The sequence below is a fragment of the Talpa occidentalis genome, unplaced genomic scaffold (assembly GCF_014898055.3).
Source record: "Talpa occidentalis isolate TD23 unplaced genomic scaffold, MPIMG_talOcc4v2.1 talOcc4.11, whole genome shotgun sequence".
NCBI classification, from domain to species: domain Eukaryota; kingdom Metazoa; phylum Chordata; class Mammalia; order Eulipotyphla; family Talpidae; genus Talpa; species Talpa occidentalis.
This window is the reverse complement of record NW_023601104.1, coordinates 52498585-52523712: the sequence shown is the minus strand read 5'-3', so window position 1 is coordinate 52523712 and position 25128 is coordinate 52498585. Positions and strand designations below refer to the sequence as shown.

At 38.7% G+C, this 25128-nt stretch overlaps 2 protein-coding genes across 11 annotated transcripts in view; one reads left to right on the top strand and one right to left on the bottom strand.

Moving 5' to 3' along the window:
* The window catches only part of MIPOL1 (mirror-image polydactyly 1), a 285448-nt gene extending 262927 nt beyond the window's left edge, over nucleotides 1-22521 (bottom strand). Inside the window, exons 1-2 of one of the 8 annotated variants that reach the window (XM_054689928.1) lie at nucleotides 18828-19389; nucleotides 18153-18290 (exon numbers count right to left, since the gene is read on the bottom strand). Coding sequence is in view for 2 of the 8 variants with exons in the window: in XM_054689907.1 (XP_054545882.1) it covers nucleotides 4926-5010 (85 nt within the window). In the remaining 6 variants the exon portion in view is untranslated. Of the gene's footprint in view, nucleotides 1-4059; nucleotides 4302-4925; nucleotides 5030-12559; nucleotides 12582-12812; nucleotides 12853-18152; nucleotides 18291-18827; nucleotides 19390-22241 lie in introns of those variants that run through there. The other 7 variants (XM_054689907.1, XM_054689937.1, XM_054689935.1 and 4 more) reach the window with 7 other exon arrangements.
* SLC25A21 (solute carrier family 25 member 21) overlaps nucleotides 22396-25128 on the top strand; it is a 439643-nt gene continuing 436910 nt past the window's right edge. For all 3 annotated transcript variants that reach the window (XM_037501835.2, XM_054689960.1, XM_054689951.1), the window contains exon 1: nucleotides 22396-22879. In XM_037501835.2, the coding sequence (XP_037357732.2) occupies nucleotides 22810-22879 (70 nt within the window). In that variant the 5' untranslated portion in view covers nucleotides 22396-22809. The remainder of the gene's footprint in view (nucleotides 22880-25128) is intronic.

The window sequence follows — 25128 nt, the reverse complement described above, 5'->3', positions numbered from 1 at the left end:
ACCTTCAAGACAGCTATATAAAGTGTCAGTTGTCTTGAAATAGGATAGGTGAAGGTCAGACTCTGGTGGCATTGAAAGAATATACGAGAGGAAAATTTGCATATCTCATACTTTCCCTACATTGCCATAGAAAAAATTTTGTGTGCCCTAATAATACAGAAAGCAGTAGCAATAATCCAAGCTGCAAGTGCTATGCATAATGTCAAGGCAAACAAAAGTCCTACTGTGTAATGGAAAGAGATGAGATTTGTCTTAAGTCCATTTGGGTTGTTATAAGAAAAAAAAATTGCATAGATGGGGTAACTATAAAATACAGATCTTTCTTACTCACAGTTCTGGTGAGAGTCCTCCTCTGAGTTGCAGCCTATGGACTTCTCAGTGTATCTCTCAATGCAGAGAGCACAAGAGGATAGCAAGCTTTCTCATGACTCTAAAAAGGCCACTAACCACATTCATGAGGCTCTGCTTTTCACCTCCAAAAAGTTCCACCTCCTAATACCATTACACAGAAGTTGAAGGTTGAAGGGTTTTCAACATATGAATTTTCAGGGAACACAAACATTCGGTTCATAATTAGACCTATCATTTACTCTTCTTCTTTCTGCCCTTTCAAGTGCCAGACTTGATGGACAATATCCATAACAATTCCTGTTTGCAAATGTGTAGGAAACTGCGTTTTCTAGCCTTCTTTATATTTTGGGTCATGTAACTGAGTTGTACCATGGTAGTGTGGGCAGAAGTGATATGTGCCAATTTTTCTACCCTCCCTTGAAGGTGTGAGGCCCGCCAATCCTCTCTTTCCCTCCTGAAACAACCTTGAAAACCATACTTGAGATGATGGCATCACAAGATAGAAGGAACCTTGATCTCTAAGGGCAAGCTCTGTATGGGTAAGAAAAAAACAACAAAAGTCTATATCAAGAAACAAGAAAGATCTCAAAAATATCAATGAAACCAAAAGCTGGTTCTTTGAAAAGATTTTTAAAATAGACAAACCTCTCTCTGGCTCACTAAGGGAAAAAAGGGGAGGGAAACTCTAATAAGTAGAATCATAAACAAAAGGGAAGAAATTACAATAGTTCAGAAATACAGATGATCAAAGAAACTACTATGAGCACCTTTCAATAAATTAGATAAATTAGATAAACTAGATGAAATGGTCAATTTTTTAGGCCCATACAACCTTCCAAGAATAGCTTTGTACTTTAGTTTGATATCTGGACAGAACAATTACAAGCAAGAAAATGGAAAGAGTAAGTAAAAGTCCCCCAAAGAACAAGTCCTCAGGAACAGAGGGTTTCAATAGTCAGTTCCACCACACCTGCTAGTATGAATTATTACCTATCATCGCAGACAGTTCCAAAAAACTGAGGAAGAGGGACCACTTCCAAACACATTAATGAGGCCCAACATTACTCTCATACCAAAAGTAGACACAGACATTACAAAAAAGAGAACTACAGATCAATACCACTGATGGACAAAAATGCAGAAAAACATACAAATTCAATGCAATCAAATAGTTTTAATAATATTCTTCAAAGAAACTGGGAAATGTAACCTAAATTTATATGGATCTGTTAAAGACACTGAACAGCCAAAGCAATTGGCTTGATTGCTTGGGGATTGAGACAAAATTGGGAATTGAGACACAACCTATGAAGCTGTCCTGCAGCCACTGTAGCATAGGTTTGATCCCCAGCCAGGGAGCTGCTCACATGGCGCAGGAGACCTCACCTGGTTCCCCTGCTACTCCCCTCAGCAGTGTATTTCAGTCAATCTGCCTGTTCTGTTCCCCACTCTGTCTCTGGTGAATCCTCTCACCTGCCCCCACATATCCCTGGCCTGTACCCAGTTCTTATATGCATAAATACATAAGTCTTTTTTTTTAAAAAAAGAATGAAGGTATAATCCAGATATCAAACTAAAGTACAAAGCTATAGTATTTAAAACAGTATGGTATTGGAATAAAAATTGTCACACGGACCAAAGGCACAGAACTGAAAGCCCACAAATAAGCTCAAACTAATATCAATAGTAATTTATTACTGGACTCCAAAAGCGTTACAAAAACAAACAAACAAAAACAAAACCAAAAACAGTAGGATGACATCAAACTAAAACACTTCTGCATGGTGACAGAAATTTTCATTAAAATAAAAAGATAGCCAACCAAACTGGAGGAGATAGCTGCACATCACACATGCAATAAGTGGTTAATATTCAATATGTGCAAAGAAATCTCATAACTGAATAAAAGAAAAAATAAACATGGATAGAACTGAGGGGGATTATGTTAAGTGAAATAAGTCAGAAGGAGGGCCTCCCTGGTGGTGCAGCAGTTGAGCGCTGGGCAGCCTCTGCAGCACCGGTTCAATCCCAGGCCGCCGGCGAGGGTCCCACATGGTGCACAGACCTCTCCTGCTGTGCCCGCTGCTTCCCTCAGCAGTGTATTTCATCCGTCTGCCTGTTCTGTTCCCCACTCAGCTAATTCTCTCACCCTCCCACACTTCTGATTATACCCAGTGCTTGTATAAATAAACCCTTAAAAAAAAAGAAAGAAGTCAGAAGAAAAAAGACAACTACCAATCTTTTTAATCTCATGTATGAAACACAAAGAAATAAAACAAAGGAACAGACAAAACTAAACCAAAACAAACCCTAAAAATCTGACTAGAGTTAAGGCTATAGAAGGGAGAGAGAAGGCAGGGAAGGCGACAATGGTGATGACTTTCGGTTATTTTGGTGGTGAATGTGGTGTGGCTATACACATCTAAAGAGCTGTTAGCCTATAACATAGTGTTCTAAATCATTGCCTCAATAAAAATAATATTTTTTAAAAAAGAAAAATATATAAATCTTTGAGAACTTATTTGTAAGATTTGAAATGGCTTTAAAACATTCTTTAAATGACTATTCTTTAAAACAAAACATCTTTAATCATTTGAGAAGTCAGAGTTGATCTAATATTAACATCAAATGATGCTGAATTCTTAATTTTGTAGAAATCAGTGATGATATATAAAAATTAGTTAAAAATCTAGGCACTGATCAAATAATTATATCCTAGAGAAAATAATCCAGAATACATTAATAGTAAAACAAAAACAAAAAAACTCTTACGTTCACCGTTAAAATATCAAATACTCTTAAAATTTTAAGTGTGTTCCCTTTGTCATTTTTGTTTTACATGTTTATATGTGTAATCAATCAATACATATTTGATTATTATTTAGTATAGCAGAGTATATTTGATATACTATTATAAGTTTCACTTGAATGGCTGGTTAATATTCCATTCAGTGACAACATTAAGGTTTCTGTTACAAGTAGAACTCAAAGGGATATCTTTAAGACAGCTTCTAAAAATCCCATTAACATTAACCTTGGAAATTTTAAAGAATAACTTAAATCTGTATCTACTAATAGGCAGGAAATACAGTCTTTTATTTTTTTTAAAGATTTATTTATTTATTTATACAAGAACTGGGGTACAGGCCAGATGCGACGGAGGGTGAGAGGATTCACCAGAGACAGAGCGGGGAACAGAGCAGGCAGACTGATGAAACACACTGCTGAGGGGAGCAGCGGGCATGACAGGAGAGGTCTGCAGCGCCATGTGGGACCCTCGCAGGCCAGCTGGGATAGAACCAGCGCTGCAGAGGCTGCAGACAGCTTCACAACGCAGTGCTCAACCGCCTGTGCCACCAGGGGAGGCCCTACAGTCTTTTATTTTTTATAAAATACTTCCTAAAATTAAAAACATACTTAGAAGGAAAACTGTTCCAAAAATCTTTAGCAAAGAAAATAATAAATTTCTGTAAGTTTAAAGGCACATTTACATGCAGACCAAACCTGAGCTTTTAGATCAATCAGTTAATAATCATGCAACAAAATATTTTAAAAAATGAGATTTAATTCTAACATGGTTATTATCAAACAAAAACAGGCATTTAAAAATGTGAATTTCAATTTTAATTTAAACTAAACGAAAATAACTCCCTGCATGAAATAAAGACAACAAAAACCAAGTCACTGAAATCCTAAATTGTTTCTTACCATTAAAGTATGAAGAAACTCTGACAGTGATTTTTCGTATATAAACTTCATAAGCTCAGTTCACTTACTGAAAAAAATTAGAATTATCTTTCCCACTGTACCAGCTCATGCCACTGAATAAAATGCTCTACTTGGGGATTTCATAAGTTATATCATACTATATCTGCACTTCCACGCTGATAATAAGCTATTTGACATAAGTTAAGGAAATGACTTAAATTTACATCAAATTTTAAAGATAAAAGTATTAAAGTACTAATTAGTTTTAAGACATGCTCCTTAAAGAGGTCTGTCATACTTTAGAAAATATTTCATTAAGTGGAAGGAATTAGAAAGTTTAAATATTTTTTTAGGTTTCGTGTATATGGTTGAGAATTAATGCAAAACAGCATTTCAACACTTGAATGCAAATATTATCTGTAAGAAATTACCATTCAAATCCCATCCAAGAAGCAGAGCAATAATGAAAAAAGTTTACTAATTATGTCAATTATATCCTTGCACTTAAACACAAAATTACATGATCATAGGTCATAAGACATTACTTTCTAAAATTAAAATATTAATACAGACAAAATAAAATGCAAACTGTGGTGAAGGAAAAATTTTGTCTTGATCCTCTTAGGCTCTCTGGCTGGACCTGTTTATTAAACTGACAAACGCAGATTAACAGGAGAAAAGCATACAAATTTATTCAATGTAAGTTTTATGTGACAAGGGAAAATTCTTCACAAGGAAATGGAGATACAAGGAAATAGTTATGCCAGTTTTAAGTATTTTTAGAGTAGAACTGATGAGAGTGGCAAGTTGTAGAAAAACATAATAGGACAAAAGCTATAACCCGAGAGTGGGAAACTTAGCAGGACCTGTTTGATTTGAATCCCTTGGAGTCCCTTTATCTTTGCAGAGGAGAATGTTCCTCCCCTCGGGTCCAGAGAGGGCACCTCTCATATGAGGGTCTTATGATGTGCTGCAGGGGAGAGGGAAAGGTCAGTGAGTGCTTCTCAAATTCTTACAGCTTAAAATATTCAATATGCCAAGGTGTCATATCTTGGAGTAAGATAAAATGAAAATATCTTACAAATTACCCTTTCCTAGTTTTATATTATTTAGAATAATAGAGCAGAGTGAAAAATGCAGGAAAGTACTAACCAAAAGGCAGGATTTTAGTTTTTTAGAAAAACTAAAACAAGATATATTACCAAGACCAAATACATATATTCAAGGGTTTAATTCACTAATAAGACATAAACTAAATATGTAAGCACTTAACAGAATGCCAAAATGCATGTGCTGAAAACTGATGAAAAAATCATCAGAAAAATCCCTAATTACAGTTGGAAAGTTCACCCCACTTCTCAGTAATCAGGAAAATAAGTACTCAGATAATCAGTAAGGAGATAAGAGACTCCAAATTATCAACCAACTTGACCTAATTGACATTTGTAAGACTTCACCCAATATGGTAAAATAGGCAATCTTTTCACGTACACATGGCACATGTATCAAAATCGACCCTACCTCGGCCCATAAAATAAACCTCAACACATTTTAAGAACTGCTATGTGAACATACTGTAAAATATTATGGGAATAACTCCTCCCTGCTCTAGCAGACAAGAGAGTAAAGCCATCTGCATAAACTTGAAGTCTATGAAGCAGCTATGCAAAATATCTACTATCTATATATAAAGCCGCCATTTCAATGCCTAATAATGACCAAGGAGTTAGATAAAAAAGATTTAAACAAATGGATACATTGCATTTCCACAGTGCTCTTTTAAGAAAGGAAGATAATAAATCCCAGTATTGCATTGCTCTGTGCAGAGGTAACACCAACATATCTTTAGGTCAAAACAACTTAGAGCCAGAAGTCCTCCCATCAAGAATAATTACATCTTTAATGTCAATGACACACTGTTCCTACATAAGTTAAATTCACAAGTTAAATTCAAACTCATCACTGTTGGAACAGTTCTCTGAGAGTAAAATCTGTTGGACTGCTTCCCAGTTGGAATCTTCACTTTATCAAATAAACTTTGTCTAACTGTCATTGAAATTTTTATTCCAATTAACAGAAATCATATAAATTATGCTATCTTATCATGACAGGAATAATTCAAAAATCAATAACAGAAAGATATTTCAAAAGTCTTCCAAACACTGCTAAATCATCTATGGTTCAAAAGGGAACAGTAAAGGAAAAAAATTTTCAAATATTTTTAACTACATAAAAATAGAACACAACATATCAGCACTAAAGAGCTATAGTTAGATTAGTATTTGGAGTAAAATTTATAGTACTAAATGCATATGTTAGGAAAGGAGGAAGGTCTCTAATTAAAACATAAGTTTCCACTTTCAAAAACATAGAAAATAGGGCCCAAAGCAGACAAAAGGAAATGGTAAGGAGCAAAAATCAATGAAATTGCCAATGTAAAACACACATAGAAAATCAATGAAACCAAAAGCTGGTTCTTTGAAAAGAGTAAATAAAACTGGCAAGCCTCTTGCCAAACCAAACAAAACAGAAATAAAGAAGATATAAATTGACAAGGTCATAAAAAGATAAAAAAGCAATGTTATAAAGGACTTCACACCTGAAAACTACACATTCTTTGAAAGACACCATCTTCCAAAGCTAACTCTTTAAGAACAGATAATCAGAAAAGTTCTCTATATAATAAAGAAATTAGTCCATAATTTAAAAAAATTTCCAATAGAGAAAAGTTAGTGTTGAGAAGTTATAAGATCTCGTAAATCACCTTTATTTCCTGGAAACCTCCTTTCTTAAGTGGTTTCTCTGGAACCTGGTAAATTCATACACTAAACACTATGCTTACATATAATATTAACATAGAAAGATGTAAACAACATAATTAAATGAAAATGGATAGTCATATAACAATAAACCATAACCACTATTATAATAATAATAAAAAAAAAAAGCAAACAAGCCCAAACTAGGTGTTTGAATTCATATGCACATGTAAGGGAAAAGTATAAAGAAAGGCCTATGAATACATATCAGGATGTAATAGTTCCTACTATACTAACCACTAAAGGAATGGTAAAACATATATAACTTCCAAAATCACAGAGGCTATAGATGGAATAACATAAAATACAAATTCATGAAAGGATCCAATTACCAAATGTTCCAAGTTATAAGATAAAGTTGTATCCCACTCCATTCTTAAAAACCCAATTTTATGCACAAAAAGACTGACATTGCTGTATAAAATGAGAAAAAGGTCAAAGATTGCAGAAGACCTAAGAAATGTGACAACTAAGTACAACACAGGATCTGGATTGGGTCCTAGAACAACAACAAAAAAGAACTCTAATGGAAAATAGCACTATCTGGATAAAGTATATAATTTAGTGACTAGTATTACAATGATATTCATTTCTTAGTTTTGATAATTATATTATAAGTATCACTGTCTTAGAAGTAGGATGAAGTGTTCCCAGGAACTCTTTGTACTATTTCTGCAACTTTTTGGCCTCAAATTATTTCAAAATGAAAAGATTTTTAAAAATAAGACTAGATGTTGAAACAAAATCTATTGCTAGAGATTAAAAAGGACACTTAATGGGAAGGAAAAAGATTCAATTCATAGAAAGACAGTTGCAAAGTTATATATTTCTAAAAACACGATCTCAAGATAAGTAAGTCAAAAACTGACAGAACAAGAGAAAAGTAGAATCCTTGATTACCCTGGGAGACTTAACACTCAGTATGTTGCCAGTAATTGTGAACCAGATGCTCACTTGTGCACACATACACACACACCAGTAAGAAAAAAAGATTTTAACAGCATCAACATACTTCACCTGAAACATATCTATAGCATTTCACCCACTGCCTGCAGAATTTACATCACACACACACACTTACAACACATTAAAAAATAATAACCATATACACAACAAGAACTCACACACTTCAATAACTATTCAATTCAAAATATTTTGATGGCAGCCACGTGGACTTCCACTTTTTATTTACTCATTAAGCTGTTCGTATGTATTTTATATACTTTTTCCATGTATTAAACTTCACAATAAAGTTTTTAAAAATTAAACGATCTATATCACTTATGTACTCATCATATATTTTTTTCAGTTTTCCAAAATGTGTTCCACAGTAGTAAACACTCAACATAAAATTACGAAGACAGGAAGTTGGTATGATTCAATAGAAAATAAAACAAGACTCTGGATTAAGGATTCCAACAGAATGATCTACTAGTTTCCAGAACTTATAAAAACCATTCTAGTAGTTTCTAAAACTTACAAATCCAGGGATACTAAAGGCAATTCTCAAAACAATATTTATACATAATCAAATTACCCTAGCCTAGAACTGCTGATCAACAACAGTAGACTACCTGGAGAGAGAGAGAGAGAGAGAGAGAGAGAGAGAGAGAGAGAGAGAGAGAGAGACAGATAGATAGATCCCAAACTGCTTAAAATCTAAATTAAAAAACACCTTCAATACAGACATTGTATGAATCAGACATACTCATGTCAACTGCCAAAAACAGTTCTAAGCTGATTTTGTTCCACTGGTCAGCCCTTTAATGAAACTCCCAACCATTCTTCAAAGTAATTATCTTTTTATATTGCCAGTATTGAGATAAAAACAAATACCTAGTAATTAACTTATAGCCAAAAACAAATACAGAATTTAAGGTTAAAAGGATATTTTACTTTTCAAAATATAAAACTTCACATCTTCAAATATATTTAAAATGATAAATACAGACTGATGCTATTACGTAAAGATGAACTGTTTGTTTTGTTAACATTTTTCTAAAATTGATGAGTGATTTACTAGTTATCTGCTAATATCAAATAAATGACCCCCAACTCAGCAGCTTAAAAGCAACACACTTTATTTTCACACAGTTGCTCAGGGTCAGAATCAGGCGTTGCTTAGCTAGATCCTAGGTTCAGGGTCTCTCACAAGGTTATAATCAAGGTGGAGCCAGGGCTACAGTTATCTCAACATTCAAATGGAATAACATCTTCCAACTTCACTCAGGGTTGTTGGCAGGGCTCACTCACTAGGTGATGGGACTGAGAATCTCAGTTCTTCACTAGCTACTGGCCAAAAGGTCGCTCTCAATTTCTTGATAAGTAGCCCTATCAATAGGTCAGCTCATAATATGATAGCTGGTTTCATCAAAGTGAGTAAGCAAGAGACTGCCAGAAAAAAGAAAGTCATAGTCTTTTGTAAACTAATTTCAAAAGTGACATCCTACTACTTTTGCCACATTTTATTAGAAGGGAGCCTCTACCTCTAGGGAGAGGATTAGAAAGTGTGAATACCAAGGTTATCTAGAACACTGCCTATCATAAGTAGCATAATAGAAAAAGCAACTGGAATGAAAGTCAGAAACTGGATCCTAGTAACTATGTGACTAAATACAATCTCTCAAAGCCTTTAGTGTTTTCATTGAAAATACTGAGAGCATAGCCTAAATGACCTCTAGGGTCATTTAAATTCTAAATTCTGTTCTTTTCTACTGTGTCCTTTGGAAAGGATTACCAAGGATTAAAGGGATTTGTTCAAAATGCATCATTTTACAAAAAAGAGTCTCCTTCTAAGTAGGTTAACACAAACAGGTAGTAAGTCACACTTATTCTGCTGTTATGTTCAGTATTCTTTGCACAACAGTGCACTGCTTTTGGAATTAATTAAGGCTCTAAAAACAACCCAATCCACTCTTTATAATCATCTCAAAATCCAATAAACTCAAAAGGAAGAGAAAATAATAATACAGAACTAACAATAGCAGCAAGAATTGGTTAATATGCATTATCTCTTTTGCTCACATCAACCTCTCTGTGTGGGTTCTCTCTGTGGTGGCATTTGAGATGAAAGTAAGTTATCCTTTGCCCATCCCCAGTCCCAGGCATGTGGGCATATTTATAAGATTACTGGCTAGAAGTAAAGAACAGATAATCATAGCAGAGAAATAGTCACTTTAAACAAAGTAAACAAGATTAAATGTAACCTAAATGAAGTATTTTAAAATAGAAACTGCAATCAAAAAAGGCAAGGTTTGTCCCCCTTGGAGTCCTGGAAAATGGAGAGTTCCAGAGACCAGCAATAGCAAGTGGATGCAGCAAATGGTCAGGGGAGAAGGTACTTTAGGAAGCTAATGACAACTAGGCTAGACAGATATATTCTTATTAATATAGAAGCATCGGTCAAAAGTCTAGTGCTACTAAACATTTGTGTTACATAAATACCCTATTTGCTCCTATATGGGTTGGGGGAAGAGGAGTAAGTCACAGGTTAGAGAATCCCTTAACTAGCACATACCAGGCACACAAATTTATAATGAGTCCACCTTTGATTCAAGAGTGCAGTGAAAAAATTGTATGTAAGCAGTTGTTTTGTGGAGCAATTATAAAGTAGGATGGTGCTTGTATTAGTCAAAATATGTGTGTGTGTGTACATGTACATAAATGTATAACTAGATGCAAAATTTCAATATGAAGAAAGATTTGAGAATAGCAATGGGATAGTGGTAGAAGCTGGGACCTAGAAGTTTATCTTAAATCTGAATTTACATAATAATTAAGATTGGAAATCAATTATCCATATCAATTATCCCAAGAATGGGGAAAAACCCCCACCTCTCATTAGTTTTGGCATATATCTAAATATACAGCAAAATTCACCTCTATAAACCACCTAAAGATACAAAAGTGTTAGGTAAAAATGCTAACATGATTGAAATAGCATTCCATGAGAGTTTTTGATGGTACTGAGTAAAAGGCAGGCGTCCCAAAGTAAGAGAAAATGAACTGAATAGACCAGTGGGAAATTCAGGGAGGAATCTCCATGTTGGTCAGGGATGCCACAAATGAGTTTCATGGTCCAAGCCAACGGCTATTATTCCCCATATAGGAATACAGTACATTCAACCAGAAAGGAGGGAAGGTTGGGAGGGGCTACAACAGAGACTGAATATGGCCTGCAAAGTCTAAAACACTGGCAGGCCTAGCCTCACAGTGCAGTGCGTTAACAGAAACATTTACTACCTGGCCTTTTACAGAAATTGTGATGACCACTAAACACAGGAAATTCAAAGAGCCAATACATATATGAAGAGGTGTTAAATATTATCAGTCATCAGCGAAATTAAGGGAAAACCCAATGTGACATTCCCATATATCCACCAGCATGGCTAAAATGACAAAGACAATACTAAGTGTTGAAAGCATTTGGAGTAGTCACAATTCTCTCTTATAGGAGTGTTAACTAACAAAACTAACTGGAAAAACTTTTTGGTAGTTTATATCTGAATGTCCTATACTAGTCATATCTGAATGTCCTATAATAGTCATCTTAATAGTAGGTATATGCCAAATAAAAATTTATATGTATGTTCACCAAAATACTTACAAAAATGTTCAGAGAAGCCCTATCGGTTGACAGTCAAAATATGGATGGAACACTATACAACATGAGAACAAACTACTGCTACGCAACTTGTACGGCTCTCACAAATAACAATACTGAACAAAGCTGAGACTTAAGGGACTATGTACTATATGATTCCACTTACATAAGTCAGGAGTCATGTTCACACATCACATTAGAAATCGAGACCATGGTTACTTTTGGAAAGGGGTCACAAAATGGGGCTTCTCGGGTGCAATTCATGCTCTTTCTTGATGTAAGTCCTGGGTGTATAGGAATGCAGACTTTGAAAATTCCGTGAGCTATACACATGATTCGGCACTTTTCTGCATGTTCCTTGTACTTTAAAACACTCTAAAAAGTGTGGAAGGGAAACTATATATTTCCCATTCACTTTTCTGATTTGCCATCATTATTATCGCCAACCTTACCAATTAAGATCTCTCTCACCAACAAGATAATTTAATTCCTGTTACCATATATAGAAAAGTCAGCGTCTTAAAAAGTTTCTTGTTATATTGCTATTGCTTAGGACACTCAAACGAGTATATAACCTTCATGGTGATTTTAAGTTAATTCCACACTACGAGAAACTTTGAAAAGCTGGTAACTTGTGAAAGTATGTTAAAAAGTTACCTGGGAAAGAATGGGGAAAACCCCTTAAAATGTAGTTCTGTTTAGCCCTTAATTTTGTCTGACATTTAAGTACGATACTACTGATTTCATCTGCATAAACTGTTCACAGGAGTCTTTCAAAAAGTCAACGCTTGTGGAGTGTTGTTTGTTTCTACCATCCTATCTAGTAATGCTGCTCTCCTGCTGATGCAGTCTCTTCCCTCCAAGCTGCTTAAGGCGCCTCACCAACACTGCTGGTTGGCCTCACCTTCCAGTCAGAGCAACCTGGACTCAGACTTTGGGAACCAAACCGTGACTGAGCGCACCTACAGCAGCGGCTGAAACTTACGAGTGCGAGAACTTAAAACCAGCACGATAAAGAGACTCTCAAGGGCACAGAATCAACCGCAGGCTGAGCCAGGACCTGAACCCCGTAACTCACCGCTACTTTGCTTAACTCTCGTAGCAGGAAACGGGGACGATGCCCAGATCCCGCTGCGGGAACCTGAGGACCCCCATGTCTCTGCCCTCGGAGCGCTGCCCCCCGTTTCTGGCTGCAGGGGGCCAACACCACCGTGCGCGGATGACACGGCCCCTTCCACGCCTCCCAGGAGCCGCGCCCGGAAATCCCAGGGCTGCTGGCAGCTGACTCCCCCTTTCCTAGGTAGCCCACACCTCCCAGCCTGCCCGTTTACCTGCCTGCGCCCGGCACCGCCCCGGGAGCCCACTCCAGGGACCAGCCCCGCGTTTCTCAGCCCCGGCGCGCAGCCCCCGCGCCAGCCAATCGCCGGGCGCCGCCCGGGACTCCCCGAGGGGGGAGGAGCGCGCCCGCGAACGGCTCGGCGGGGCGCGACGGGCGCGGGGGGCGGTGCACGCCGCGCGCGAGGCCCACAGGGATGGAGGCGGGGCGGGGCCGGCGGCACCGGGCATGCGCGGGGCGGGGCCTGTGGCCTGGGAGACCACATGTGGGGGACGTGGGCTCCCGAGTTTGGGGGAGAAAGAGGCAGTCCTGGCTGCCCCAGGCGGGAGCCGCGATGACCCGGGCCTGGACGACGGGCGCTGTCCGCGACATCAAGCATGGTCTGCACGGGGCCTGGTCTGGTTAGAGGAGGCGGAGGCGTGGCCCGCCATGACTTACGGCCTGGATTTTAGGGACGTGGAGGTTGCCGAGAGCTGCGGGGGGTTGTTGTGTTTTTTTTGGGGGGGGACCCTCGCCGGTGGTCGGGGATCGAACTGGCGCTGCAGAGGCTGACGGGCAGCCTCGCAACCCAGCGCTCAACCGCTGCGCCACCAGGGGAGGCCCAGAATTGGTAACCTTTTTGACGTAACTACTGCAAACTATCTGGATGCTTTCGTTCAGTATATGAATACTTTAAGGCAAAATGCTGAACCTTTCAGAATTAAGCGATTAAGTCCTCAGTTGGTGTACGTCTTGGTTGAAACAAGAACAGGTATCATCAATTAGCTACTTAGTAATTCGAAAGTAGTTTGCTTGTTCCACCGATTAGTACTGCTTTCATAAATATCACATGAACTCCTTCAGACACAATGTTTCAGTTATGCGTCCAGACACCTAATATTGAACACATTCTGTGTGCCGTGTACTCCTCTGGGTGCTGGGCAATAAGCAATAATAATGTTTTTTGACACATCTCCAGACACTAGGAATAACATGAAGTGTTGACTGTTTTCCAAGTTAGTGGTTAAGGTTAATGAGAGGAACTTACACTTTAGTAAGTGTAAAAAGGACGAATGAAAAGGGGTTATAATATTCACAAATTCGTGGTTATGGTGTGGTAATGCGTGCAAAGTGCTCTGAAGAGATTTGTTAAAAACTCAGCTTTGAAATGCATTTTGAAGTTACCTCAAAGTCGGATCAAATATGAACATGAAGTACCAAAACTACATGGTATGGAAAGAGGAGTAGTATAGCTTAGCAGAGCAGGTGCATAGGGCACTTGTGAAAGCTATAGAGTCAAAGAAAATTATAGGTACAAGAAAGGAGGGAAAGTTGCTTTACCTAGCTAAGCAAAAGCCAGAAATATAGGAGGGGTGAAGGAAGGATAGTCACTACAACATTGAGAAAATTCAAACCAAGTGATGAATTCATTGGTTAAATTTCAGAAAAGATTATACTATTTTTCTTTGGGTAAAGGTATATTGGCCCATTTTTACCCCCTTAAAACTCATCTCTTGGTGCTGAAAGTCTCCAGAGAAAAAAGAAAATCCATTTTTCTTGCCTTTCTGTAACCTTTTTTCTTCCGCCTTTTTGATTCAATGAATTCAAACATTAAACCTTATTCTCCCTAGCCCTTGTTCCAGCTTACCCTAGGTAACTCTTTAATTACTGTTTTCCTTAAATTTTCAGCCCACAGTAGGTAATATTTTTTCTACCCCCTACTGTCACCATCATCATTCACATATCCTTTATTCTCTAACTTGCTGATAGTTACCTTTCTACAAGAAATGCAAGAGCCCTGGTAAAGCTTCCTTTTCTCTACTTAAGGTAATTATCAAAGATGTTGATGCCTCATCTGTCCTGTAAGTTTGACATACACAGAAATATGGATAAAGATAAGAGGGAAAAGAAAAGAAAATTATCTTTTATGACAGGGAGCAAAAGAGCAACAGATCATGAGCACTATCAAGTCCACAAATACTACCAAGTTTCTCCAAAGTAGAAGGTGCTCTGATCATTCTGGGAAAAAAAGGCATGAAAAAAAATTACGTACACTGAGAATGCCAAATGTATGATCCAGTTCTTTCTAATGATGCAGAATGGGAAGTCTGATGGAGGGCTTCATTTCCAAGGTAAATAAAACTTCATAAAGAGAAAGCTTTTGTCTCACCTTTTCCCTTCTACTTGGGATGCTGGAGAGAGGACATAACATTAGGCAGACATCCTAACATCAATCAAGATAGAGGGTAAGGAGCCCATGTATTGAGCATGGTACCCTGAAGAGATAGGGAGAGATTTGGTTTTCACTGACGTTGTTCAGTTGCTATATAAACCTTCAGCTGCCTACTTCTAAACTTTGGGTAGATGCGATCAAAACAATCCCGTATTGCTTTAACTTCTCTTAGATTTTCTGTTAGTTAAAAACAAAAACATTCATGGGCCTCCCTGGTGGCGCAGTTGTTGAGCACCGGGTTGCGAAGCTGCCCACAGCCTCTGAAGCACCAGTTCAATCCCCGGCTGCTGGGCAAGGGTCCCACATGGCACGCAGACCTCTCCTGCTGCCCGCTGCTCCCCTCAGCAGTGTACTTTGTCAGTCTGCCTGCTCTGCTCTCCTCTCTGACTCTGGTAAATTCTCTCACCCTCCCCCGCTTTTGACTGCACCCAGTGCTTATATAAATAAATAAATCTTAGAAAAAATAAATTCATAAGAGATTCCAATAGAGCGGCCACTACTTTCAAAGATTTTCAACCCTTGTTGAGTTAGAATACTGATGTGTAGTGCTCCTTTCCTCAGTATCTGATTCATTTGTTCTGAAGTGGGGATGGAGCACCGTGCATTGATACATCTTAAAAGTTTTCCAGGTGATTATACAGTAAGGGTCAAGGAAAGATTTTTGTTTGTTGTTTTCTTTTAAGGTGTCAAATACTAGAGTCCATATGTATGAAGCTAATCCAATAGAAAGTAAGAAACTGATATATAGGGGGAAAGGAGAGACAAGAAAAGAAATTGCGCTTGAGAATGAATAAACAATTCCATGAAAAAGGATACTTTTTTTTATTGTGTTAATATTTGCATAACAAAATTAGCTATTTTAAAGTGAGTATTTCTGTGGAATTTGGTGCTTTCACAATGTTGGTGCAATTACCATCTTTATCTATTTCCAGAACATGTCATCACCCCAAAAGGAAACATTTACCCATTAAGCAGTTACTCCTCATTCCTCTCTACATTCTAGCCACCTCTTGGAAACCACTAATCTCCTTTCTGTATGTGTGGATTTACCCTTTCTGGATATTTCATTTAAATGGAAACCTACAATATGTGACTTTTCATGTTTATAGTGGATTAATATAAACGGAATCATACAATATGTGACTTTTCATGTTTGTATGGCATAGTTCTTCAATGGGAGCAAGAAATTTTTCCTATTATGACAGGAGTAAAAAATAGAGCAAGGAAGATATGGTGATTTGATATTGAGAAAATGAAGTTCCTATTCATTTCATTCATTCCTGATTTCATCTATCAGATTGTGACGAATGAATGAGGCAAAGTTAATGAATGAGGCGCTTTCCTGGTAGTTTGGAGTAATTAGATCCATTATCATTTTCTCCAGCAGTGTTTAGATCTCCCGTTGTAGGCACTGAGAAGGCCATAATTGGGTCTCAACAGAATTGTGGCATTTCTAGAAAATCCATGGTAGGAAAGAGGAGTAAGGGATTTAAAGAGGTTTACAAAAGAATGGTTATAATGATAGACTTTAGAATCTGCTATCTGGGCCTCCTTGGTGGTGCAAGGGGTTAAGTTTCAACGCTATCAAGTTATTGCCAGCCACTGCAACATGAGTGCCATCCCTGGCCAGGGAGCTAACCCATACGGCGCAGCAGACCTCTCCTGTCTTTCCCGTTGTTCTCCTCAGTAGCGTATTTTAGTAGATCTGCCTGTTCTGCTCCCCACTCTGTCTCTGGTGAATCCTCTCACTCCTTGCACTTCTGGCCTATACCCCAGTTCTCATATGCATAAATAAATAAAAATCTAAAAAAAGTAGAATCTGGGCTACCTAGGAACAAAAGTGAGTTATAAAGATTAATGAATACTGAGAAAACTGGGTACCTGTATTGGCAAAATTGGTGAGGTAGAAGAATTGATCCAGTAGGATTCTAAATGGTATACTGAAAGAATAGGAGGTTTTGATCAAAATTGAAATGCTTAAAATCAATATTTTGTATATGATGCTGGTATGCTGCCAACAAGGTGCAGGTGTAATAGGATGTCAGGAAGTTGGTAAGAAAAGAGCATTGGAGTTAGGGGCTAGGTCTTGGGAGTCTCTTGCATCTATGCATGTCTTGCAACAACTTTTGTTCTGTATTATTGTTTCAAGGATGCTTGTATAATAACTTTGAAAGACAGAGATAGTGTCTGTCTCTGGTGTAGTGGCAATATTTGTTTCTTGATATTCTAAAGATAACGTCCTCCTATGGGGCAAAGGTTGGATGTTTCTGAAGCTCAAGATTCTTGAGCTCTGATATAAACCCAACATGTGCGAAGCATCTATTTGGGGTGCATTTGCATTGGCCCCATTAGCTATGGAAGAAACAAGTAAAAGCAATGAGAACATAAAGCTCATAACACCTGCTATGTAACACCTGCTATGCAATGAGTATTAAGGTCCTTTGTCTCTAATCCAGCAATCTTATGTCTTCAACCACCATGTATGAAACTCTGGGAGACTAATTTGTTAAGTTTAAACGGAGGATAAAAATCTCACATCTTTCATAATTCTTGACACCAGAGTTTTTGGAGAGTCATCCACAATAGTCACACACAGACTTAACTTCAGGGAGACAGGTAAGCAGGGGTGGTGTTATGGTCTAAGGTAATACAACATCAAAAGATGTGGACTTTTTTCAAGTAGAAGGCACAGAATCTGGTATGTATCAATGCCAAACTATAATGATGAAACCTCTATAATGTTATAATGCAATACTACAGTAAATTTTTTTAGGGAAAAAAAAAGGAGCAGAGATGATTTTGAAGTGGCAGTAAAAATCAGAAGAGACACCTATTCCCTTTCCACATGGAATGGAATCATGTGATAGATAAAACTTACTTGAGAGCTAAGAGTGGCTTCAAATAAAAGACTCAATCCATGTAATATAACATATTAATAAAACAAAGGAACAATACCCACGTGATCTTATGTGCTTTGTGGCCCAGGGACTAATGTGCTTTGTAGCCCAGGGACTGATCAATGGAACTCCTTGTTAATAAGATTGGAGCCATGGGCGGGGATTGGAATACATCCATGGACTCATTCTTCTAAAGCCCCAAAATCCAGTATTCAGTTTGACCCACCTTTTTCTCTGTCAATAAAAAGGCCAGGATCTTGCTCTTGAGCAACATCCTGCATCCTACAGCCTGCTCCGTGACTCCTGTTTCTTTTCTTTATCACTGCAGTGTTGCTGACACAACATAGGGGGAACTCTTCATTACCTTGGATTTGACAAGTGATTCTTAGTTTGACACCAAAGGCATAATGAACAAAAGAATAAACTGACACATAAAACTTTATCAAAATTAATAACTTTTGTGTAGTAAAGCCTATCATCAAGAAAATGAAATCACAGAATCAGATAAAACATTTTCAGATCATATATCTGATAAGAGTTTAGTATTCAAAATATATAAAGAATTCTTGCAACTCAGTAACAAGAAGAGGACCCAATTTAAAAATGAGCCATGAACATTATACATTTATCTGAGACAATCTACAAATGGCCAGTAAGTACATGAAAAGATGACCAACCTCATTTCCCTCACTGGGGAAATACAAATGAAAACTACTATGTAATTCCAGTTCACATCCTCACATTAAGATGTCTAGTATAAAAATAAAATGAAAAGTAAGATTTGGTAGGAATGTGGAGGTGTATGGAGGCTTACACATTGTTGTAGAAATATAAAATGGTAGAGTTGCTATAGTGTTCCTAAAATACAGAATTACTATATGACCTAGCAATTCCTCCTTACCTTTCTTTCTTTCTCTGCTGGTGTTTTGTTTCAATATGAGGACATTACATCATTGGCTGAGACAGTAATAGAAAGAATAAAGTGGTAGATGAGTATAAGGAATCTAAAATAACAGGTCATATACATTTCACCATTTCCCTCCCTACCTCCCAGTAGTAAACCTTCCAGCATTCTAATACTTGTCATGGGGAAACATGTCTGCAGATATGAGATATATCTCAAAACCAGAGCTTTCAGCACAGAGCAGAGGAGGAGGAGTAGGGGATGGAGTGAGACTGGTGACGCTGAATGGACACTGGCTGACCCCCAAGCTCCAGAATGTTTTTATACCAACTGTATCCTCAACTATTCAAAAAGTATAAGACAAGATTGCTTATGATGTCAAGACTTGCTTACTTCCAAAGATATCTTTGGAAATAACTTGTTTTTCTAATAAGGTATTTGGAAGGATGTCTGGGAGAGACTTCTGAATCCATACAGATCTTGAGACACTGAGGTCTTAGTGAGATCATAAACCCGCGCCTATTTCCTCAGGATAAGTTATTCAGAGATGAACGTAATCATAGAGATAATAGATGAGGTTAAAAGCTGTTTTCACATGGAAGTATTGCTGTATTTCCTAAAATAATCTAGGGAAGGTAAAATGGACTTACATTGCAAGATGGTAATATCGCCTCCATTAAATTATATATAGGGATTTTAACTGTTACATTGCCAACAAGTATGAAAGTTCTACTCAAAAAATGCTGATGTTCAATGAATTCATAATGAATAAATGTAGAATTTAGTTCATGATGTGCCTTGGGGTTTAATAGTTGTGACCATGGTTTTAAATTTTAGAACACTGTCTACTTATACATAAAATTAATTTTGAGGGACATTAATTATTTTACATTTCTGTGTGACAGAATGTGGTTTGCCCTATGGCTAATATTTAAATCTATAATCCCATTGCTATTAGAAGAGGGGATCCTGGAATTGAATTCCAGCTATACTGTTAACTCATGTGGTGATCTCAAGAGACTATTTTCTCACTGGAAACTAATGGAAATGTTTTCTAATGTTTTCTACTGTTTCTCTGAATTGGATTCTAGTGCTAAGTATATAATATGTGTTGGATAAAAAAGTGTTTCTATATTGCACCCAGAACCTCATATTTTAATTAAAGGCTGCAATATTGCTCAAAAGCTTTTACTCTAATTTTAGTAAAAAATTCTTAAAACTATTTTTCAAAGTTACTAACTTTAATAAAATATTTAATGAGAAACTTAATTTTTGTATATCTGATCAGAAAAGTAGTCTCCCCCAATTCCTCTAACCCTTTAAATAATTTTGCCATTTAGATATCACTATTAACTTTTTTTTTTAAAGATTTATTTATTTATATAAGAATCAGGATACAAGCCAGATGCGCGGGAGGGTGCGAGGATTCACTGGAGACAGAGGGGGGGAACACTGATGAGGGGAGCAGAGGGCACGACAGGAGAGTCTGCCACACCATGTGGGACCCTCACTGGCCTGCGGGGATCAAACTGGCGCTGCAGAGGCTGCGGAAAGCTTCACAGAGAAGTGCTCAACTGCCTGCGCCACCAGGGGAGGCCCACTACTAACTTTAATAGCTCTATCTAAGAAAGAAAAACAATGAAGCCAAAGCATTCTGTACTTCTAATTGGAAACCATATATATTGAGTACAATTATACTATATTGCTGACATTAAGGTTTTGACATTCAAAAATGGCAATTTTATGTGGTTCAAACTAAAAATATGTAGTATTAAATATCGTGTTTAAGATATGACAATAACATCTCCCATTCTCTCTTTTAATCATCTCCTGCCTGTTAGGGATGTGGCATGTATTTGTTTATTTATTTATTTAAATTTAAACTTGTGTCTCTCCTACATATCATTTGTTACTGGTGCTTTAATTAGGGCCTCCTTGGTGGCACAACGGGATAAGAAGCAACCTATGAAGCTGTTCACAGCCTCTGCAGCAGAAGCTCAATCCCTGGCCAGCCAGGGAGCAACCCACATGGTGCAGCAGACCTCTCCTGACTCACCCACTGCTACCCTCAGCAGTGTATTTCACTCAGTCTGCCTGTTCTGTTCCCCACTGTCTCTGGTGAATCCTCTCAACCCCCCCACCTCTGGCCTGCACCCCAGCTCTTGTATGCATAAATAAATCTTTAAAGAAAGGTATAATTAATATGTTTGTTTTGCCAATAAACAAGTGGCTAGTGTAATAACTAAATGTTTTATAGACAGAATACACTGGCAGTTCTTTAACATTCCTTGATTATTAAGGTTAGTGGTTCACAACCTAAACTTTCATAACAATCACGCGAGTACTTTAAAGCATTTAAAGCATAGGTTTTTCCACAATGATATACTATCTCACACCAGTGAGAATGGCACATATTAAAAAAAAAAATAGCAACAGCAATTGTTGGCAAGGATGTGGCATAAAAGCAACACTCCTACACTGCTGGTGGGAATGCAAACTGGTCCAAACACTATGGAAAGCTATGTGGAGGTTCCTCAAACTGCTAAAAATGGACCGTCCATATGATCCAGCAATTCTACTCCTAGGTATCTACCCAAAGGACACAAAAACATTAATTCAAAAGGACACCTGCACCCCTGTGTTTATTGAAGCACTATTTACAATAGGTAAGCTATGGAAACAACCCAAATGCCCAAAAATAGATGACCGGATCAAGAAAATGTGGTACATACACACAATGGAATACTACTCAGCAATCGAAAGAGATAAACTCATGCCTTTCACAGCAACATGGGTGGGGCTGGAAGGGATCATGATCAGTGAAATAAGCTAGAAAGAAAAATAAAAGTACCGGATGATTTCACTTTCAGGAGGAATGTAGAGGATCCAAATAAGGGATCAGGGGGGAAAAAGTGATTATAGTAAAGTAAATATCAAAATCAACAGGCAACTATAATCCAGAGAAATTCTACAGGGGAGTAAAGGGGCATAGTATCAAAACAGGGGTGGGAAGAGCACAAGGGACTATGGTGATGGTGCATGGGTGAATCGGTGGTGAGAATATCATGGGGCAATAACCAAGATGAAAAAGCATACATTGCACAAAAATGAAGAATGATGTAAAAAATATACAAAATAAAAAAAAAAAAAAAGCACAGGTTTCTGAGCTCGACATTGAGAGATTGTGCTTCAGTAGATTGGCTGAAGCCGTGAACTTGCCTTACAAACACACATCATGCTGATGGCTGCTTTTGGGTCCTAAGATGCTTACCCAGATCTGAATTATTATTTGTAATAATTTTTGTCATAATAATAATTTTGGTTTTTCGGTAAACAAAACTCAACTTGATCAGCTGGGAGATAAATTCCCTGAAACCATTTCGTGGGGGAAAAAAAAAAGTACTGCATTACCTGAACGGTAAGATCACTGTAAATTGTACTGTCTTTGACTTAGTTGTCACGGGACACAAGTTGAGGACAAGGAACGCCGAGGTATTTATTCCATTTTGAAGGACTGCACTATGCTCCGGCTGGCCTTGGGGGTCAAGGGTCGCTGCAGCCCCGCCAAGGGAGCGCAGGGCAGGGTGACTTCTCCTGTCGCATTATCAGAGGCAGAGCGCCCAGCTCCACGAACTTCGCTTGAGGCTCCCGATAGGCGCCAGCGGGAGACAATCTAGGAGACCAAACCCAAACCCGACCCTCCGCGGTCGCCAACCCCACCCGACCGGCTTGTCTTCTCCCCTGCTGCCCACGGAGCCAAACGGGGGCGAGAGGGAGCCCCAGAAGCAGCGCAGGGCAGGTTAGCCGGCGCCAAACTCTCCAGACTAGCCCGCGCTCGGAACCCGAGCCTTCGGGCAGTCGCCAGAGCGGGAGCCACCCGGCCACTAACCCAGCCCCGGGCCGCTCCCTCCCCAGAGGCTCCCCAGGCCGGCCCCGGCCCCTTCGCCTCAGCCCGCACCGTCGTCGGGGGCCGGCGAAGATGTCCGCCAAGCCCGGGGTCAGCTTCGCCAGCGAGGCTTCTCGGCAGATCCTGGCCGGCGGTTCCGCGGGTAAGTAAGGCCGCCCCGCCTGGGGCTACTTTCCCTTTCACCTGTTTGGGGAACGCTTCTCAGACAAGTTTCCCAAGGCGCCTTCTCGGAATTCCACTCTGGGGCGCCGAGCCCGAGCCCGGCCGCGCGGGCGCGCGGGTGCCCGGTGCCCCGGATAAAGTGGCCGCGGCGTCCGCGCCCCCGCGCTCGGGTTCCCGGGCTCGTCGGTTCCTAGCCTGAAAAGCAAAGCAGGCAGCCCCAAGGCCTGCGACTTTGACAAGGCCTTTTTGCCTGTTGTATTTGGAAATGGTCCAGTTTCCGTGAGAAAAAGTAGTGTTGCTATCAATTGGAGCCTCTTGGGAGTTAGCGCCCATCTTCCGTAACTCCGGGGCGCTTTGTAAACGGGGTGCCCCCCCCCCCCCCCCCCCCCCCCCCCCCCCCCCCCCCCCCCCCCCCCGGCTCCGCAGGTCTGCTGCGTGCTCTGCTTGCCTGGGCTGTTGCTGCCTTAAATGGGTATATTAAAATTAAATGGATATGTTAACGGGTATAAACACCTTTGTTTTGCTGTGATAGGTTCACATGAATTCATGGAGAGTACACTGTCAGAAAACCGTTAGGAAAAAAATCTGTTATAAAAGAAACTACTCTTGGATGTAATTACCAGGTGCGGCTAGAAGGTTACTACCTTTTGAGATGATGTTATGTGAATATATCTTGAGATATCAATGAGGAGTTCATTGAGCCATGGTCTTCCATACGGTGGTGCAGTTTTATTGTAATTATGTAAGATAATTGCCATAATTCATTCATCACCATAAAAGATTTTTATAAATGTATTCTCTTATTAAATTATATTATGGTGATGCTATTAAATCATATTTAGACAATGACTAAACTGACTAGTAAAATTTATTTTCAAACAATTTGGACTTTTTATAAAGGGGTAGTACAAATTATGACTAGTTATCATATTATATTTGGCACAGATATTTGTATCTCATGGGGGTACCACAGTCAGATGTGTCACTTATAACCTGTACACTTTCCTGAAGATGATATTTCATTAAATGGCAATCTGGGTATTCATTTCTTACATGTGATTGCGTTGTCTCCATGTATTATGATGATGTCAGGGGCCTCACTGTCTACTTTTTTAGTTGTTCCCCAGTGGTGATGATGAATTTACACCAGTTTATTCACCATTTTGGTCAAATCTCACAACACTTAAGACTCTTCAGCTGTCGCTGAGTCTATTTATGCAGACCATGATCCTGATCAAAGAAAACTCAGGGGGTCCAACAGGAAAGTGAGGCTAGTTGGTGAGCCTATGAGAAATGATGCATAAGCATCCTTATATTGGATTGGAAGATCATCCTGTGTATTAGATATAACTAAACTCAAGAGGTGTTGAAAGTAGATCAAACTCTAATTTTGCTTAGTCTGTTTTGTGAGTTGGCACTTGGCACACATATAATACCTGAGTCCCTCCTGTATTTTTACAATTGTAACTAATATAAAGGCAAATCAGTACATTTGTAAGGTAAGTTAAATATAGTAGTAACAGAGATGATTTATGTAATTGGTATGAAATTATTGATCAATGATGAGAATAATTTTTAAAAAAGATTTATTTTTATTTATTATGCATATAAGAATTGGGGTGTACGCCAGAGGTGCAGAGGTCCAGGGGGTGAGAGGATTCACCAGAGACAGAGTAGGGAATAGAACAGGCAGACTGACTGAAATACACTGCTGAGGGGAGCAGCAGGCAAGACAGGAAAAGTCTGCTGTGCCATGTGGGTTAGCTCTCTGGTGGTGGAGCGAACTCGTGCCTCAGTGGCTGGAGATAGCTTGATAGAGCTGAGTCTTTAACCCCTGCGCCACCAGAGAGACCCAATGATGAGAATAATTTTTACTTTTGTCATAGTGAAGTCATATTATCTTCCCCTTGTTCAATTTTTTTGTTTTGTTATTTATTTATTTATTTTATTTTTATATTCCCCATACAATTGCAACCCCCTGATTTTGACCCAAATCCCTCCTTTCCCGGCCCCCCCAAAGTGTGTCTCTGGTTCATAGTTGTTGATTCTGATTTTTTTCTTTCTTATAGTTGTTCTTTTTCCTAGTCCCTTATTTAGGTTTTCTAGATTCCTGTTATGATTTGAGACCATCCGGTATTTTTCTTTTTCTTTCTGCTTATCTTCTCCTTGTTCAATTTTTATAAAACTTTATATTTATTGGGCTTTAATAAGTGCAGGCTAATAATATTA